General features: G+C 49.1%; 1 protein-coding gene across 1 annotated transcript in view; it reads right to left on the bottom strand.

Moving 5' to 3' along the window:
* Positions 1-16,753, bottom strand: part of LRIG1 (leucine rich repeats and immunoglobulin like domains 1) — a 110,955-nt gene that overhangs the window by 5,747 nt on the left and 88,455 nt on the right. The window contains exons 10-13 of the mRNA XM_028110332.2: positions 13,458-13,529; positions 12,565-12,636; positions 8,369-8,532; positions 736-1,056 (exon numbers count right to left, since the gene is read on the bottom strand). Of these exons, the coding sequence (XP_027966133.1) occupies positions 736-1,056; positions 8,369-8,532; positions 12,565-12,636; positions 13,458-13,529 (629 nt within the window). The remainder of the gene's footprint in view (positions 1-735; positions 1,057-8,368; positions 8,533-12,564; positions 12,637-13,457; positions 13,530-16,753) is intronic.

Raw genomic sequence — 16,753 nt, 5'->3', positions numbered from 1 at the left:
AAGCCAAGACAACAGGCAAAGTGGGGTAAAAGAATGTGTTTTCCTGTGGTCTTTAAGGGCTCCAAGACACGGTGGTTCCAACACTTACTACCTGGAGGCTTAATAACCAGGTTAGGGTGCTGGGGTGCTTAACTCCTCTGGCTGTTGGCTTCCCTTATTCTGCTCTAAATTCACTGTGACAGTTAGCAGCCCTGAGAATAGCAACCTTGAGAGGCTCTAAAGTTCAGAGGGCAGGAGCTTCCCCCACAATCAGGGTATGCTCAGAATCTGGACACCGGACAGCATAGTTTGCGGAAAATAATAAATGGATAAAAGCACAAGCCTTGGGCCCATCATTTCATTTAACATTAAAAAGAAAGAAAGAAAGAGAGAGAGAGAAAGAAAGAAAAGAGAGAAAGATAGAAAGAAAAAGAAAGGAGAGAGAGAGAAAGAAAGGAAGGAAAGGAAGGAAGGAAAGGAAAGGAAGGAAGGAAAGGAAGGAAAAAGAGAGAAAGAAAGAAAAAGAGAAAGAGAAGAGAGAGAGAAAGAAAAGTCACCAGAAACAGGAAAAACAGGAAAATCACTGAGAATAACCCTTCCATCTACAGAACTTGCTCTGGGGCCCCCCGGCAACTAGGGACACAGTAATGTCCTGAAGAGGCTCAGTGTCTCCGGTCTGCAGCCTTCCTGCAAGGGCATGGAGAACCACGTGTGGCTTTGGGGGATCGCACACCAGAGTAAACCGTGCTGCCTCACCGTTCACAACGAGCCTGGCCTTGTGCGAGTAGGTGGAGCCGAAGTGGTTGGTGATGACGCACTGATAGCGGCCCTCGTGTCCGAACGTGACGTGGCGCAGGTGCAGGATGGTGGTGTACTCCATCACCTTCCCGTCCTGGGCACGGACGTGGGCGAAGTTCTCCATGTCGGCGTTGGCCAGGGCCTCGTTGTCCTTCTTCCAGGCAAACGTCATGGGGGAGCTGCTGCTGCTGGCGGCAGAGCATGTGAACCGGATGTCCTTGCCCACGATGGCCACGGTGGGCTCTGGCTGGGTGATAATCTGTGGCTTTGGTAGGTCATCTGTGGAGAGGAGAGCCAAACTGAAGAGTCTCCCACCCGGGCTCTCCAGCCACACGGGGGCCGCACCTTTCAGGGCCTCTGCTCGCCCTCAGCTCCACCAGACCCCGTAAGCGCCTCCCACCGTGGATATCTGGCCTTATCCGACTGGAGACCCCAGAGCAGTGATCACCTCTGGGACCACGCTCCTTGACAAACCCATCCACCAGTGCTCATGTGCCAAGGCATACGTCTCAGCAGTCTCCATGAGACCACTACAGTGCACTTCACTTGCTCACCTCAACACAAAGTGCACTAACACGGAGTCTGGAACTGTCCGTTGTGATTGCACAGACCTTACCCACCAACTTCACTCCAAGAGGAGGGGAGTGAGAAGCACTTCCAGAATGCGAGACAGATGCCTCCAAAAATCTGCACCTCCATTAAAGCCACAGCAACACTAGCGAAAATGGTTCTCATCAACCTTTTCAGAATTCTGGAAAGCTGTACCAAGCAAAGGCTGTAACAACGCATGGAGGGTTAACTCAAGAAAACGCCTGAATCTCAGGAAGGAAAATGAGCTTTGTGGCATTTAACTTGGCTTAAGTCCCATCCCTTTCTGCCTCGCTTTGTGGTAGCCTGAAAACCCAGCAGCCAAGCGACCACTGAGGGGGGGCGCAGAATGGCTGTGGAGCCTCCACAAAAGCCCCATCCTCTGGCATTATTTGAGCTGATGCAGTTGGCTCGGCAAGGGAGCCCTGGCCCTAGGACATGGGACAAAAACAAGTGGCAGCCAGCGGTGAGGCAGTATCCACTGGAGCCAATAGGAGGCTGGCCCAGAAACGAAAAAGGAAGAGAAAGTGGTGAATGAAAAGGTCCAACATGTTCCTGAGGATCTAGAAGGTAAGGCCACGTGCACGCATAGGGCTCTATGCATGCCCGAGAAAGCCCTGAGACGAGCCTCATTTCTCACCTGTGATTACGGATCGGTGCCAACAGGAAGTGGCTGCATACCCTCAGCACAACAGAGATGCTGGGCAAAGGATGGGAGACTTTCTGAGGTGATTGAAGGGTTCTCTGTCCAGTCATTAGCTAACCAGGGAGGCACTTCAACTGCTGCATAGAACAGACTACAATATTTGTCCAGGAAAGTCACTCAACAAATTGTAATAATACACAGAACAACAACAAACCAGGGGCAAGATGGAGGGAGAATCTGATCTCTGGACTTGCCACATTATTGTAAAGGCTCAGTTTCCAATAAAAAACTACAAAACATGCAAAGAAACAGGGAAAAAAACAGTCAATGGAAACTGTTCTTGAGGAAGCCCAGCTTTTAGACGTAAAACTTTAAATTGGCTTTATAAAATATATTCAAAGAACTAAAGAAAATCATGTCAAAGAAAATTAAAGGAAAAGTATCTGAATACTTTCCCACCAAACAAAGAATGCCAATAAAGAACTAGTAATTGTAGAAGTAAACCAAATGTAAATGTGGGAGTTTAAAAGTATAATAACAGAAATGAAAAATTCACTAGAGGGGCTCAATAGTCCCACTGAGCAGACAGAAGAGCTGGTGAAATTGAGACTATCCAATCCAAGAAACAAAAAGCCATGAAGGCTAAGGAACAGTCCCAGAGACCTGTGGGACAGCCTCAAGCATAACAACATACAAATAATGGGAGTCCAAGAAGGAGAAGAAAGAAAAGAAACAGTATTTGTAGAAGTAATAGCCCCAAAGCTCCCAAATTTGATGAAAAACAGGCAGCTACCCATCCATGAAGTTCAACAAATCCAAAAAGGATAAACTCAAAGATCCCCACCCAGAAACTTAATAGTCAAACTGTCAGAAGCCAGAGACAAATAATCTTGAAAGGAACAGGAGAGCTGCAACCCTTCACACAGAAGGGATCCTCAGTGGCATGAACAGCTAGCTGATTCCTCATCGGAAACCACGGAGGTGAGTAGGCAGACACATTCAAAGCACTGAAAGAGTGTCAGCTACGAATTCTGTATCCAGCAAAACCGTCTTTCAAAGGTGAAGGAGAAATTAAATCACTCTCAGATCTAAAAACAGAAAACCTGACAGAATTCACTGCTACCAGACCTGCCCTACAAGAAATACTAAAGGGAATCCTTCAGGCTGAAATGAAAGGACACAATAGTAACTCAAATCCACACAAATAAAAAACACTGTTAAAATAACTACATATGTAAGTATGCAAGTACATATTGTTGTTTATAACACTCTTCCTGTCTGACTTAAAAGGCATCTACATAGAGCAATAATCACAAAACTGTTGATAAGCTTATGATAAATAAAGATAGAATTTATAAGACAACAGTACCAAAAAGGAGGAGCTCCACAAATGGAGCTTAGTAGGAGCAAAATTTTGCATACTACTGAAGTTAATTCCATTATTAATCTGAACTAGATTGTTTTAAGATGTTAATTATAATTCCTACATCAATCATTAAGAAAATAACTCAAAAAATAGTAAAATAAATAAGGGAATTAAAATGGTATATTAGAAGACATATAATACAAAACCAGTCAGTAATGAAGAAACACAGGAACAAAAAACATAAAACACATAGGAAACAAATAGCAAGCAGCAAATTCTGTCTTACCAGTAATTATATCAAACAAATCAATTAAACCCTCTAGTCAAAACACAAGATTACCAAAATGGATAAAAATGGATAAAAACCTATGCTTTCTTGTTGTAAGAGATACACTTTGGATTCAAAGTCACAAACAGGAAAACAGTTGCCAAAAGAGAGTTACAGTGTCTATACTAATATCAGATAAAATAAACTTTAGGACAGAAATGGTTACTAGGGAGAAGGAGTTACTTTTTATAAATGTAAAACAATCCATCCCCAAGACCTAAACATCAAACATATATGCACCTAACAGAGCTCCACAAAACAAGCAGCAGAAACTGACAAAACTGAAGAAAGAAATGGACAGTGCAACAACAGTTTGTAGAACTCAATACTTCACGTTCAATGATTGGATAAAACCATTAGGCAGAAGATCAGTAAGGCAACAGGAAACTTGAATGACACTATAAACCAAATAGACCTATTAGATATCTACAGAACATTCCACCCTACAACAGCAGAATAAACATTTTTCAAGTACATGTGGAATATTCTCCAACAGAGACTGTATGTTAGATTAAAAAACAAATCTCAGTAAATTTTAAAAAAGACAGAAATCAGAGTGTCTTTGCTGACAGTGCAATGAAGCCAGAAATCAGTATCAGAAGGAATACTGGGAATCTAATTTGCAGAAACTACACTGCTCTTCTGTAAGTCAGAGAAGAAATCGTAAGAGAAATTAGAAAATATTTTGAGATGAATGAAAATGAAAACACAAATACCAAAACTTAAATGCAGCCTAAAACAGTGCTTCTAAGAGATTCAGAGCTGTAACTGCCTACATTAAGGAAGATCTCAAAGTAATAACCTCATCTTATTCTTTAAGAAATCAGAAAAGCAAGCTATACCCAAACCAAGAAGAAGGAAATAATGACCAGAGCAGAAATAAATAAAAGAAAAATAGAGGGGGGAGAAAAAAAAAAAAAATCAATGAAAACAAACGTTACTTCTTTGAAAATACTAACAAAATTGAAGAATCTGTAGACTCGTAGAGTGGGGAGGTGGGGAGAAGATTTCAAACACTAAAATTAGGAAAAAAAAGAGGGTACATTACTACTATAACCTTATGGCAAAGAACAGGAATACTATGAATCGTTTGTATGCCAACAAATGAGATAACCTCATATATGCACAGATTCTGAAAAAGACAAACTACCAACACTGACTCAAGAAGAAATAAAATCTGAAAAGATGGTAACACGTAGAGAAACAGAAAAAATAATTTTAAAACGTCCCACAAAGAAAGGCCAGACCCCAAGGACTACTCTAGTAAATTTTATCCAAAATTAAAGAATAATTACCACTAATCCTTCACATATCCTTCCAAAAAGATAGGTGAGGAGTAAACATTTCCTAACTCCACTGTATGAGTCAAGTATTCCCAGATAACAAAATTAAACAAAAACTAAACTACAGACCTTTATGAGTACAGATGCAAAAATCTTCAACAAATACACTGGTAAACCAAATCCCACAAAAAGGATTATACACCATGATCAAGTTAGATTTATCCCAGGAATGCAAGTTTGGTTTAATATCCAAAAAATCAATGTAATACGGCATATCAATAAAGGGGAAAAAAAATCCCATGTGATCACCTCAACAGATGTAGCAAAAAACATATGACAAAATCCAATACCCTTTCATGATAAAAATACTCAAAAAATTAGAAATAGAAGGGCATTCCTCAACCAGATAAAGGTCATCTATGAAAAACCCACAACATCATATCTAATGGTGAAAGACAATGCTTTCCCCCAAGTCAGGAAAGACCAGGACGTCTGCCCTCACCACTTCTACTCAACACTGCACTGGAGGCTCAACCCAGGGCAATCAGGCAAGAAAAAAATAAAAGCTATCAAGATTGGAAAAGAAGAAGTAAAACTCCTGATTTTGGCTCAGGTCATGGTCTCAGGGTCATGAGATTGAGCCCTGTGTAGGGCTCCATGCTGGGTGTGGAGCCTGCTTAAGATTCTCCCTCTGCCTCTGCCTCTGCCCCTCCCCACCCGGGACTCTGGGCTTGCTTGCTCTCAAAAACAAACAAACAAAAAAAAAGTACTGATACATACTAAAAAATTATGCTGTTAAAAAAGCTAGTCACAAAAGGCCATATATTGTAGGATTCCATTTATATGAAAGATCCAGAACAGATAAATCATAGAGATACAATGTAGAGTCGTGGCTGTCAGGGCCTGGGGACAGGGGAGCATAGGGTGTGACTGCTGTGAACACAAAATGTCTTTTACGGGTGATGAAAAGGTTCTACAAGTAGACGGGAGCGAGGGTTATACAACTTCTCTGTGTTCTAAAGACTACCGATGGGTACACTTGACACAGGTGATTGTTACAGTATCGTGATACAACCATCTTCACAGTAAATACAAAAACATTCTCTCATGCCCTCAAAAAGAAACTCTCTACCTTTTAACTATCATCCCTTCCCTAAGCCACCACCAGTAATCACCAACCTCTCTACCACCCCGGGAGCAGTCCCTAAATGGGGACCTATTCTGGACATGACATTCACTCCTTCTGGACTTGTCATGTGGATGGAATCATAGAGGGTACAGTCTTTTGTGACCAGCTTCCTTCACTTCAAATATTTCAAGGTTCATCTATTATATGAAGGATTCCTTTTTATGGCCTAATACTACTCCAGTGCATGGCTGTACCGTATTTTATTTATCCATTCATCCAGTGATGAGCATTTGGATTATTTCCACTCTTAGGCTATTATGAACAACGCTGCCACGAGCATTTGTGTCCAGGTTTTATGTAGATATATTTTTGTTTCTCCTGGATACACAGCTAGAAGCGGGTTATCCTAGGTTTAATTGTCAGAGACACTTCCAAACTGTGTTCCAAAGGGGCTGCACCATTTTACGTTCCCACCTGTAGTGGAAGAGGGTTCAGACTCCCCCCATCCTCACCAACACTTGCTATCTGACTTTTTGTTGCGGGCAATGCTCATGGGTATGAAGTGGTTATTTTTTCCATTTTATCAAAAAGGAGGGGGAAGATTCCCACACAGCTTAAAACTCTGATCTCCAGCCAGTTGTTTTCCATGATTCCCATTCACAGCTGGTGACTGTTAGGGGGGCGAGCCTGAGCTACAGTGTGGAGCGAACGGCTGCTGCAGCCCAGAACACAGCAGGGCCACAGGCCGGAGGCTGGGCACAGCCGGGCCCACATCCCACCCTGGCTCATCCAGATAGGAAGATGATGCCCTGGGACAGGAAAAGGGAGGAAGGTGCAGAAAGCTCCATTTCAGGAAGGCTGATTAACAGCTGAATATTCAAGGCCCAGCTCCCTGGTGAGCAGTGGATCACACAATCACTTTGTCCTCAGGAATGGGAGCTAGGTGCAGTTTCATGTTCTGCACAAAGGTGCCCATAGACTGATCGGTAAGGAAAGCTCAGGGGCGCCTGGGCGGCTCAGTCAGTTAAGCATCTGCCTTTGGCTTGGGTCATGATCCCGGGGTCCTGGGATCGAGCCCCATGTCAGGCTTCCTGCTCAGGGGGAACTCTGCTTCTCCCTCTCCCTCTGCCCCTCCCCCCATCTCGTGCTTGCTCTCAAAATTAAAAAAAATAACAATAAAGTAACTTAAAAAAAAGTAAGGAAAGCTCATTCTGGAGGGCTGTACCACACTGGGTGTTCTTAGGGCTGCTTGCTGGACTGGATCGGCACGAAGGAGGGCAAGCCTACTTTTGGAAGCGGTGGTGGGCGGAGGCCCGGAATACAGGGGGCACCTGTATTCAGACTTCAGCAGGCACACTGGCTACTGCTCTGCCCAAGAAGTAGGGTGGAGAAGTGGACCGTGGGGGTCCCCACACTGCTAGGGCAGCTCCTGGTTAGGATCATCACATCCAAGGCACGGGGCGGACTGGGGAGGACAAAAGGCAGGAGGGACTCACACCTGCTCCGGAGCTCCCGTCACGCCTGGGAATCCCACCCTCGCTCCTGCTTAGAGACCAGGAGCCACTCAGAAATCCTCTCATTCTCTGACCACATCTTACTGAGCACGAGACCGCGCATTTCTGCTTGAGCGTGGTACAGAGTCTCCAGCCGGGCAGCATCGCTACGCTCTGCGCAGCCAAACGTGGGATTCCGACCACCCTCAGTCAAAAAGATGGCGAGACCCGTGCTCCAACAATCAGAAGGAAGAAAGAGTGTAAAGCTACAAGTGCAGATTTCAGTGGTTTGGAGAAACAGCCAGAGTGCAAGTCAACAACAAGGAAGTATTTTTACTACAGTAACAGTTCTCCTGAGACTTGTTCTTCCTGTGTTTAACCTTTCATTCTTGGGGCTGGAGAGAAACACACATTAAAACCCCAGCCTCCTATACTGAGTAAATTCACAGCTTAACGTGGGCACCGGAGCCGTCTTGAGACAACACAACTTTCTTCCAGTAACTGATTATTGTGATTTGTAACTAAACCAACATGGGCTCCCTTCTGATTAAATACACGTCCTCCAAGAACCACAGAATGAGGCGTCTCTACAGTAAATACTATGTGTGGTTTCAGTGGGAAATCAACTGCATCCAGTGGCCGGTAAGCAGGAATTGGGGTTTACTCTGATCACGGGAGTCACTCCCATTAGGAGGGGTTCCTCCTGGCCTCCTGACCCTTCGTGAAAAAAAAAAAAATAATCACAAAGACAGTCTTACCACACACGAAACTCTCAGGCGGCACAGAGAAGATGCTTCGGCCCTTTAGCGCTTCTGGGTGGGCGCAGGTGGCTGTCACCAAGGCCTGCAGCGTCCTGCCCACTAACCACGTGGGCAGCCACTTGAGCTGGCAGTCACACAAGAAGCTATCACTGCTGATGTGGCTGGAAAAGAAACAAAAGGGACATCGGAGGTGTGCCCTCAAGAAAGGGATATTCCCTGGGTACCCAGACTCCTCTCCTCTGTCACCTCTGGTCAGCTTGTTAACAGTCTAGAGAGGGAAAAGATTTTTCTCAGGTCCTCTCCAATAACCTGGAGCAGGATGTATCATCTGTCTGGAGATTTTCATAAAATGCAGCTCTGGCTCAGGACGTTAGGGGTGGAAGCCAGGATGTGGCATTTCTAACAAGCTGCCGGGTGACGCGGACGCCGTGGGCCTTACCGACCCCATGGCGCACCACAACCTGGAGTTCACGTGTGCTCAGAGGCAGGCCACTGCTCTCCCGTGACCCTGGGGGCGCCATCTAACCTCTTCCAGCCTCTGACTGTCCAACAGAGACGAGGGGCACTGTCCCCCCTCTGCTTTTTCCCACTCTCCTGAGAAGCTATGGGAGCTTCCAAACTCAGTCTGAAACTTTGATCTAAATTCTGAACCAAGTTCTGAGAAGGGTTCTTTTTCTATATTGCTGTCGGTTTTTTATTTGGCACAGCTGCCTGTTTTCTTCCAAAACGTGAGCCTCACCAGCGCGGTTTCCTCTAGTTTGTGTTGTCTCTGCACCAGCACGATTCAGGAGGCCGGCAAGATTCAGCTCCGCTCCCTAAATAGTGCCTGTGAGTTAACTGCCACTGCCCAGGGAGCATGAGAACGCACAACTTTGGTTTTGTGAGGCTCCAACCAAAACAGAGAATATTTTCTTTTTCATTTCTCAGCAACTGAGGATAAGCTTTTAAAACAGAAATCGGAATCACCATCTCAGCGGACATTCCTTCCTGAGGAGTCACTCGAAGATCAGTCAACCGGAGAGTCTAGCTGCCCTGTTCCTGGAAGACCTCAAGGCTGTGAGCTTAGTAACGGAGGCCGGCCCACAGCTAGGGTGAAGGCCGAGAGGGAAACCCCGCGGCCCCCCTGTCACGGACTGCCTCTGGTACGTGGTGACAAGGGGGGGCACAAGCGGACTGAGCAAGTCCACAAGCATCACACGGGCCAATATTAGAGCAATAACCCACCTCCACCCACCATCTTCCTCCCATGTCAACCAAACCATCAAATGGACCAGCTCTTGGTTTTCCTCTACTCCACCCTGGCTTTCTAAGGAGCAGAGAGAACTGTCAAATTAGTAAACAACGAGGAAGAACGAGATGCAGGCCAGAGAACCCACCGCTGGCGAAATTCAGGAAAACCTTCCATCCTGTTCCTCGTGGTTTGCAGATGAGCCATCTAGGATTAAAATACTTTTGGAAGGTGCTTTTTCAAAGACTGAAATAACTGATCTCAGAGCCATTCTAACTGGGATGTCTGCCCACATCGAACCTTCAAATCAGCATGGGACTTTTTGGGTTTTTTTTTTTTTTTGCATTTGCATTTAATGGGCAGGGGGCTCTCTGCTTGGCGGCATCTCCCCGAGGGCTGTTCTTACTGCGGAGCTAGTCAGGTAGCAGGAGAGCTCCCACAGGCAGGCCTGAGGAAGTGGCTGACTCCCACTCTGGAAATGGGCAGCTGCTGCAGGTGGGCTGTGGGTGGTGGCCGGATGGGGTGTCGCCAGGCACCGGAAACACCGCATCCGTGACAGAGAGGAACTCTTCCCCCTATCAGAAGTGCTGTCACAAGCTCCCACCAAGCAGGCATTTGGCATGGCTGCCCCTCTCTGTGTCATCAGCGGGAGAGCCTGGGTGAAGTTTAGAGGAAGACACTGGGCTGTCGCCGTGAGTCTCTAGGCACTTCTGTGGAGGACAGGGACCTGTTTCATTTGAGCCACAGGAACAAAGTGAGGAAAGGAAATTTGACATTTATCATTGACTAGAAATGTGTGTGGGAAGAGTCAGGCCTCACACCACATAGCGTTGGCCTAGCTTGCTTCAGGATTTCCTGCCTTCTCCGATGAAGCCCACCTCACACAGAGGAGGCGAGACCTCAGCACAGAGGGGGTACTCGGGGCGGAAAGAAGACTTTTCCTAAAGAGTGAGTCAGGACCAGCAAGACCGGGGCACTTCGGTGGCTCAGTTGGTTAATTAATGTGTCTGACTCTTGATTTCAGCTCAGGTCATGATCTCAGGGTTGTGAGATCAAGCCCAGTGTCAGGCTCTGTGCTGAGCGTGGAACCTGCTTCATACTCTCCTTCTCCCTCTCCCCTTCCCCCCAGCTCCATGTGCGTGTGCTCTCTCTCGCTCTCAAGAAAAAAAAAAAAAAAAAAAAGACTAACAAGACAGATGGAGAGCAAGCCTGGCCAGACAGTAAGGACACTGACCCCCTGATCTCCCCTCCACCCACACACATTGCTTTAAAGACAAAGGTAAGGTTGGAAGATGGGACCGGGCACTGCCAGCAACCCCAAGGCTTTGCAGATCTCCACTACTCTTCCTTCTCGTCAGCTTCTAAAAGGCACGGCTTTCCACAGCTCCCACCTCCAGCCATCCCATCACTCTGCTGGCTTACGCTGCATTTTCATGATTCCATCTCGAAGTGTGTTTCTAATCACCGCTTGTGGAAATTTACCCAGAGCATGACTAAGTACATGGTACAACCTGCCTTGATCAGATGGGGGAAGAAAATGACCAAGTGGAATTAACTGTTTCTCCCGTCAGAGGACTGGGCCCAGAGCCAGCCACAGCTGGGTACACGCAGCGAGCGACGGGAAACCTAGGCAGGGGCCGAGGCTGAGCCTCCAGAACCACGCTGAAGCGTATTTGGGGGAGGGTCCCCAAGCACCTGGAAGAGGCCAGTTCTTCCCAACTAGAAAAGTGTCTCAGGAAACTTCAATTTTTAGGGAGGCCAGAAGGAAAATCTCTCTGTCCTTCCCTCTTTTTTTCAGAATACTCTTTCCCATTTAATCAGATTACTCCCAACATCCTATTTGAAAAGTTTCAAGGAAAAATTGAAAGAAATGCACAGTGAACACTCACCATTTTAAGACCATGACCTTTGTAAGAACATCTACTCCACGGGCCTGAATCTCACAGCTATAAAAATACCATGAGGCAGGTGCCCAAAAGGCCTCCCCTCCCCTCACTTATCCAGAGCAATGTCACCAGGGGCCTGCTTTCTTTTTAAAGTATGGGGACTACGCCTTCCTACTTCCCCATTTCTCCCTAGGGCCCACCAGGAGTGGCCTCAGGAATGAGGATGAGGTCAGGATGCAAAGATGGCCATCCTTTGGCATCCACCCTTCTGTCAGCACTTCTAAGAAACAAAGGCCAAATCTTTCAGAAATTAATATTGCAGCTAGACTTTTTGGCTGCAAACTCAGATTAATGTATAGGAAGAAGACAGGAAGCGTGGGTGTTGCCACCTAAGTACCCAGATGAGCTCCTCAGCCACAGACTAGGGCACAGGCAAGCTCTTCCAAGCCCTGTCACCCAAAGGCCCGTGGTCAATGTCTACGGCACCTCCAACTATGAAGCGCTGTGGGGGCCTGGGACAGACGTGGGCTGGCGCCATCTCACTAACCCCACAACTACCTGTGGCCATCCCACACGTGGTCTCCGCCTCGCTCACCGGCCAATGTGCTCTTTCAGGCAGCCCCTGTCAAGAGAGCTGCTCCATTTCAAGCAAACCTACATGAGGAAAACTTGCCCAGGACATCATTTAAGTAATGACTATCCCTTTTCTAGAAGAGGATTCATTTCATGTCCTCTAGAGCCGCGGATAGTAAGCTACAGCCTGCAGGCCCGGTTTTCCGTAAATAAGAATTCAGTGGCGCAAGCCACACCCATGCACTCGTGTATTATTGATGGCTACCTTCTGTGACGACAGCACAGCGGCCGTGACAGAGACCTCGTGGCCCAAACGCTGACAATACTGTGTGACCCTTTAAGACAAGGTGTGCTTGACCCTAATCCAGAAGCCACCCCCACGGGCCGACACACAAATATAAACGGCCCCATCTAGTATATAAATCGAGGCATCATGGAATTAAAGCATTTCTCACCCCGAATTCTCTGCCCATGTTAACCAGGGCTGTGGAATCCCAGGTACTTACAGCTCTTTGAGATTCTTCATCTTCACAAAAGCATCAGACTGGACAGATCTGATTGCATTCTCTCCAAGGTTCCTGCAAAAGAACACTCTTTACTTATGCAGGCAGACGCCGGGCACCCTGAGTCAGCCACGTGTTTGGGCCAAGAAGCTCAGGGAGTTTTCAGGATAGTCCTGCTTTCACCAGTGTGCCAGAGGTACTAGCCAGATCCCATGTCCCAAGTCTACCCTATGTGGCTGTCCCCTCCCAGACACTGACATGAGCGCATGGAATAACCTTGGAACTACCCCACCCTGTGGGCAGCGACAAAGCTGGTTTGAGGCCTGCTCAGCAAGTCAACAAGCAAAACCTTTCCCAACAGAATTCAGGTCAAATTTGAGTCCCAGACAAAACAGAGTAAGAATCAACTACTAGAGGCCTCTCCTCTAGATGGTGAGAACATCAGCGTCCCCGGGCTGACTCCATCCTCCCAAAGGCAACCAGGGCAGGAGAAAACCTCCCGGCTAAGCCCACCATGTGCTCAGCCCTGTCAGGCTGCTGTCGTGGAGCCGTCAGCCAGGGCCGGGACATAGCGCCCACACCGAGGGGAGGAGGGGCCCGGGGTCCGCGGAGGGGCCCGGGCCGTGGGGAGCAGGGCAGGAGCAGAGGGGAGGTATTTAGCCAAACAGCGGCCACAGTAATTAGGCACTCACTGACTGGCCATGTGTTCTGTAACTGTTCCTGGCGTGGGCAAAATAAAGGCCAAAGTTGAAGCTGACTTATGAGAAGGAAGCAGCTGGTGTTTCCAAATAGGCTGTTTCTCAGTTTACGAAGATGTGATTAAATTGCTAGCAGACTTCCCCGGCAGCCGCATTTGGCAGGCCTGTGGGTCAGGGAAGGTCTGGCGCGATACTCACAGGTGCTCCAAGCCTTCCAGCCCCGAGAAGGCTCTCTTAGCCACGGACTTGATCTTGTTTCCAAACAGAGTTCTGCCATTTCCAAACATCCAGACACAGGGGGAAAAAAAAATAAACAAAACAAAAAAACAAAAACCAAAACCAGAGGGGGAGAGACGAGGGAGGAATGGGAGAAAGAGAACACACAATTAGGGCAATGCCATCTGAGAAGTCTGTCCTGTGAGGGGCAGGTGGAAATCTGACCTGCACTCAGATGACGGGTCTGAAGTATGCAGGCCTTCCCCCTTTCCGAAATGAAATACTTTTATCTTTATGAGAATTTAACAGTGATGACAGGTTGCGATTGCATGCACCGTCTCGCCTGAAAAAGCTCCTTGTGACGTTCAGTGGAAATCCCCTTGTCCAGCCAGAGCTGTCTCTGCGGGACCACCCAAGGGCCTCATGGGAAAGAGGGGACCGATCACTGTTCTACCGAGAGGAAGCAGTCATGGAAGGGAACGCAATCTCTGGAACTAAAATCTCCCACCCACTTCTGGCAACTGGGGATAAAGGTTTCCAAAGGAGGCAAGAAGACGGCAGGAAAATGGGCATCCATCAAGATGGCTCCCCAGCTCTTTGCACCCGAGATGCACCCTAGGAGCCAGGAGGCGGCCACCGTGAGCTGCGCCCCTGCCTCTGGGAAGGCCGCTCAGTGTGGAAAGGCAGGTTCCTGCGCTCTGGCCTCTTAAGCAAGAGCCCAGGTTTTGAATGATGCCCGAGGTTCATTAAATCCCAGACAGGTCCTCAAAGGTCAGCCTCCAAGGTTATCGAATAGCTGTACCCCTGGACTGCCTACCCTTGAGAAGGGGCTCCCACTTCCAAGCAATTCCAATCACAACCTCCACAGTAACTACCCAAATTTTCCCCAGAAACCAAAGTCTGGCGACACTCTGAGGACAGCCCAGCTGGGCACTCTCTGCACTCCTGCGGGCACAGGAAACCCCCTGCGACCAAGCACCCCACGGTCACGCGGACAGATACGTGGGGTCTCCCGCCTGACGCCCAGCAGCAGCATCTAAAGGGTTGGTGGAGAGCGGGGGCTGCTGCGAAGTCCCCAGCCCTGGGAGGGAGGGCTTCCTAAGGTGGGCACGGCAGGCAGCCTTGGAAGAGCAGGGCTGTTGTCTGGGATCCCATTGAGAACCAGAGAAAGATCTCCCCTGGGGGCCAGCCCCACCTGCAGACCTGCATGAAGACAGCAAGCTCCAGCCCCGCCCTGAAAGGAGCAAAGAAAGGAAATCGGAGTCTGGAAGGAAATCAGAGACGGCTGGGCAGACGGGTGGGCCCTGCCCCCGGGCCCTAAGCTTCCAGCAACTGTGCAGGGCTCCTGGGGCACCTTCTCGAGGATGAGATCACGGGCGGACAGGCCCTGCCAGCGCCACGAGCCACAGAAGGAGGTGCCTCGCCACCCCACCCCCGCGCTCGGGCACCGAAAACCCAAGGGGACACCTACAGGGCAAGCACGGGAGCTGCCGGGTCCTCCCACTTCATGAGGAAAAGACACCCCCCCCCCGGGGGCCTCCCGCCCCGAGCAGCCCACCAGCGGCTCCGAGTTCAGCTTCAGCCCCGGCCAGCCACTGGGAGGACGGAAGAGCATGAGGGCCAGGGACCCTGTGACTTTTCAATTTTTGTGAACGTGGAAACAATCTCCTCCTCCGGAAAGAGTTTCCACACGCTCTCACCATCGGAGGCTTTTATTCTAAAACAAATGACCCAAACATGCGGAAATCGGCCGTCCGCACCGACTCCGCTCCTGAACCACCGAGCCAGCCGGGCAAAGACTGGCACTCAGGGCGCTGAACGCGGGCCCCGGTGGGCGCCGGCCAACCCCCACTTCCTGCATCCCCAGGCCAGGCCACTGCGCTCCAGGTCCTATAACACGTATTAACTGTTTAGTGAACTCTCCCATCAGCTAGATCCAGGAAAAAGCTGGGCTTTGTTTCCTTCGTGACATCTTAGTCACACTGACCTCTCTTACAGTGAGGGCAGACCGTTATTTCTAATGGTAACAATAGCAGTAAAACCAATTCGCAATTATGTGGGGGTTAACCATCCTGCTGGTGGACTAAAATAGCCCCTTACATTCTCCAGGCGCACATCTGGGGTCTGGGGCTCAAGCTGGCAGGCCGGGCCGGCTCCAATAAAGGGTGCCTGTGGGGAGAGGGGGAAACCGGGCCCACGGGCCAGGGGGAGGCTCCTTCTGTCCCCAGGATAGTGGGTGGCTGAGGCTGGGCTCCACCTGATCCAGGGCTCCCAGAGAAGGGACCGCAGGCCTGATCGGCCCCATGCCCCCCGCCCCCCTTGGAGTAGAGTGACCCCAAAAGTCAGCCATCCAACCTCCTATGTATTAAGTGCTCCCAAAGGCCTTCCGGGTCTTGCTAACACAGCCCTGCAGACACCGGGCGAGTGCTAAGGTGGTCCTTGTACTGACCCAGAGAAACCATGACCTGTTGACCCCCACCCCTTACCCGTGACAACAAATAGCCCTCCGTGGGCCCGGCCATTGCTCTGTGAAGACATGCGGGGGCAACGTTCCCCAGGCTGGGGCAGCACCTACCCAGGCCCTCCCCATCTCACAGGGGTCAAGAGGCTTGGTGTCATGGTCCAGTTCTTCCTGTCTCCCCCAACACTCCCCTTTGCACACACCACGCCCCTACCTGGGGAATGTCACGGAGAGAGCGAGAACCATGGGGCAGCCCCTCACCTTACCCCCCATACACAGGTGACTAATTGCTCCCCTCTGCTGCTAGTTTGTGCTCCAGAAAGCCTCCTTGCCTCCTCATATACTAGGACCCTGTGCAGCCCCCCGGGAAGTGCTCCATCAACAGGATGACAGGGGCTGTGGGCAGGGGGGTGAGCATAATAATCACAGGCAAACTGGGGAAACGCTCAGAAACTCGCTAGAGCCAGTAACGTTCTGTGGGCCCTGCCAGGAGGCTCCAGACTGAAGAACTATCCAATACAGCTGTATTCAGTAGGTGGGAAAATTAGAGGCAGGGCAGGATCCACCACCTCCACCCAGAGGGAAGCCTCTTACGGCTCTGCTGCTCCCCTGTTCTTTCTCGGAAAAGGTTTTCATTTAGGTCTGGCCTCCTGCATGGCAGGAAGGACCCCAGATCCTTGAATAACAGAGCGAAGGCAGGAATTTCTCCCCTCCCATTCTCAGGGAGGTCCCTGAACAGCTTCCCGCACGTGCTCCAAAGGCAAGCCAGCACCAGGTCGGAGGGACCCGGTAGGGTCCACAGCCCCACAGGGTGAAG

The sequence above is a fragment of the Eumetopias jubatus genome, unplaced genomic scaffold, assembly GCF_037043125.1.
Source record: "Eumetopias jubatus isolate StellerSeaLion01/CBP00866 unplaced genomic scaffold, mEumJub1_p1.0 scaffold_1, whole genome shotgun sequence".
NCBI classification, from domain to species: Eukaryota; Metazoa; Chordata; class Mammalia; order Carnivora; family Otariidae; genus Eumetopias; species Eumetopias jubatus.
Note: the sequence above shows the minus strand (reverse complement) of the source record. Positions and strands in the feature narration are given on the sequence as shown.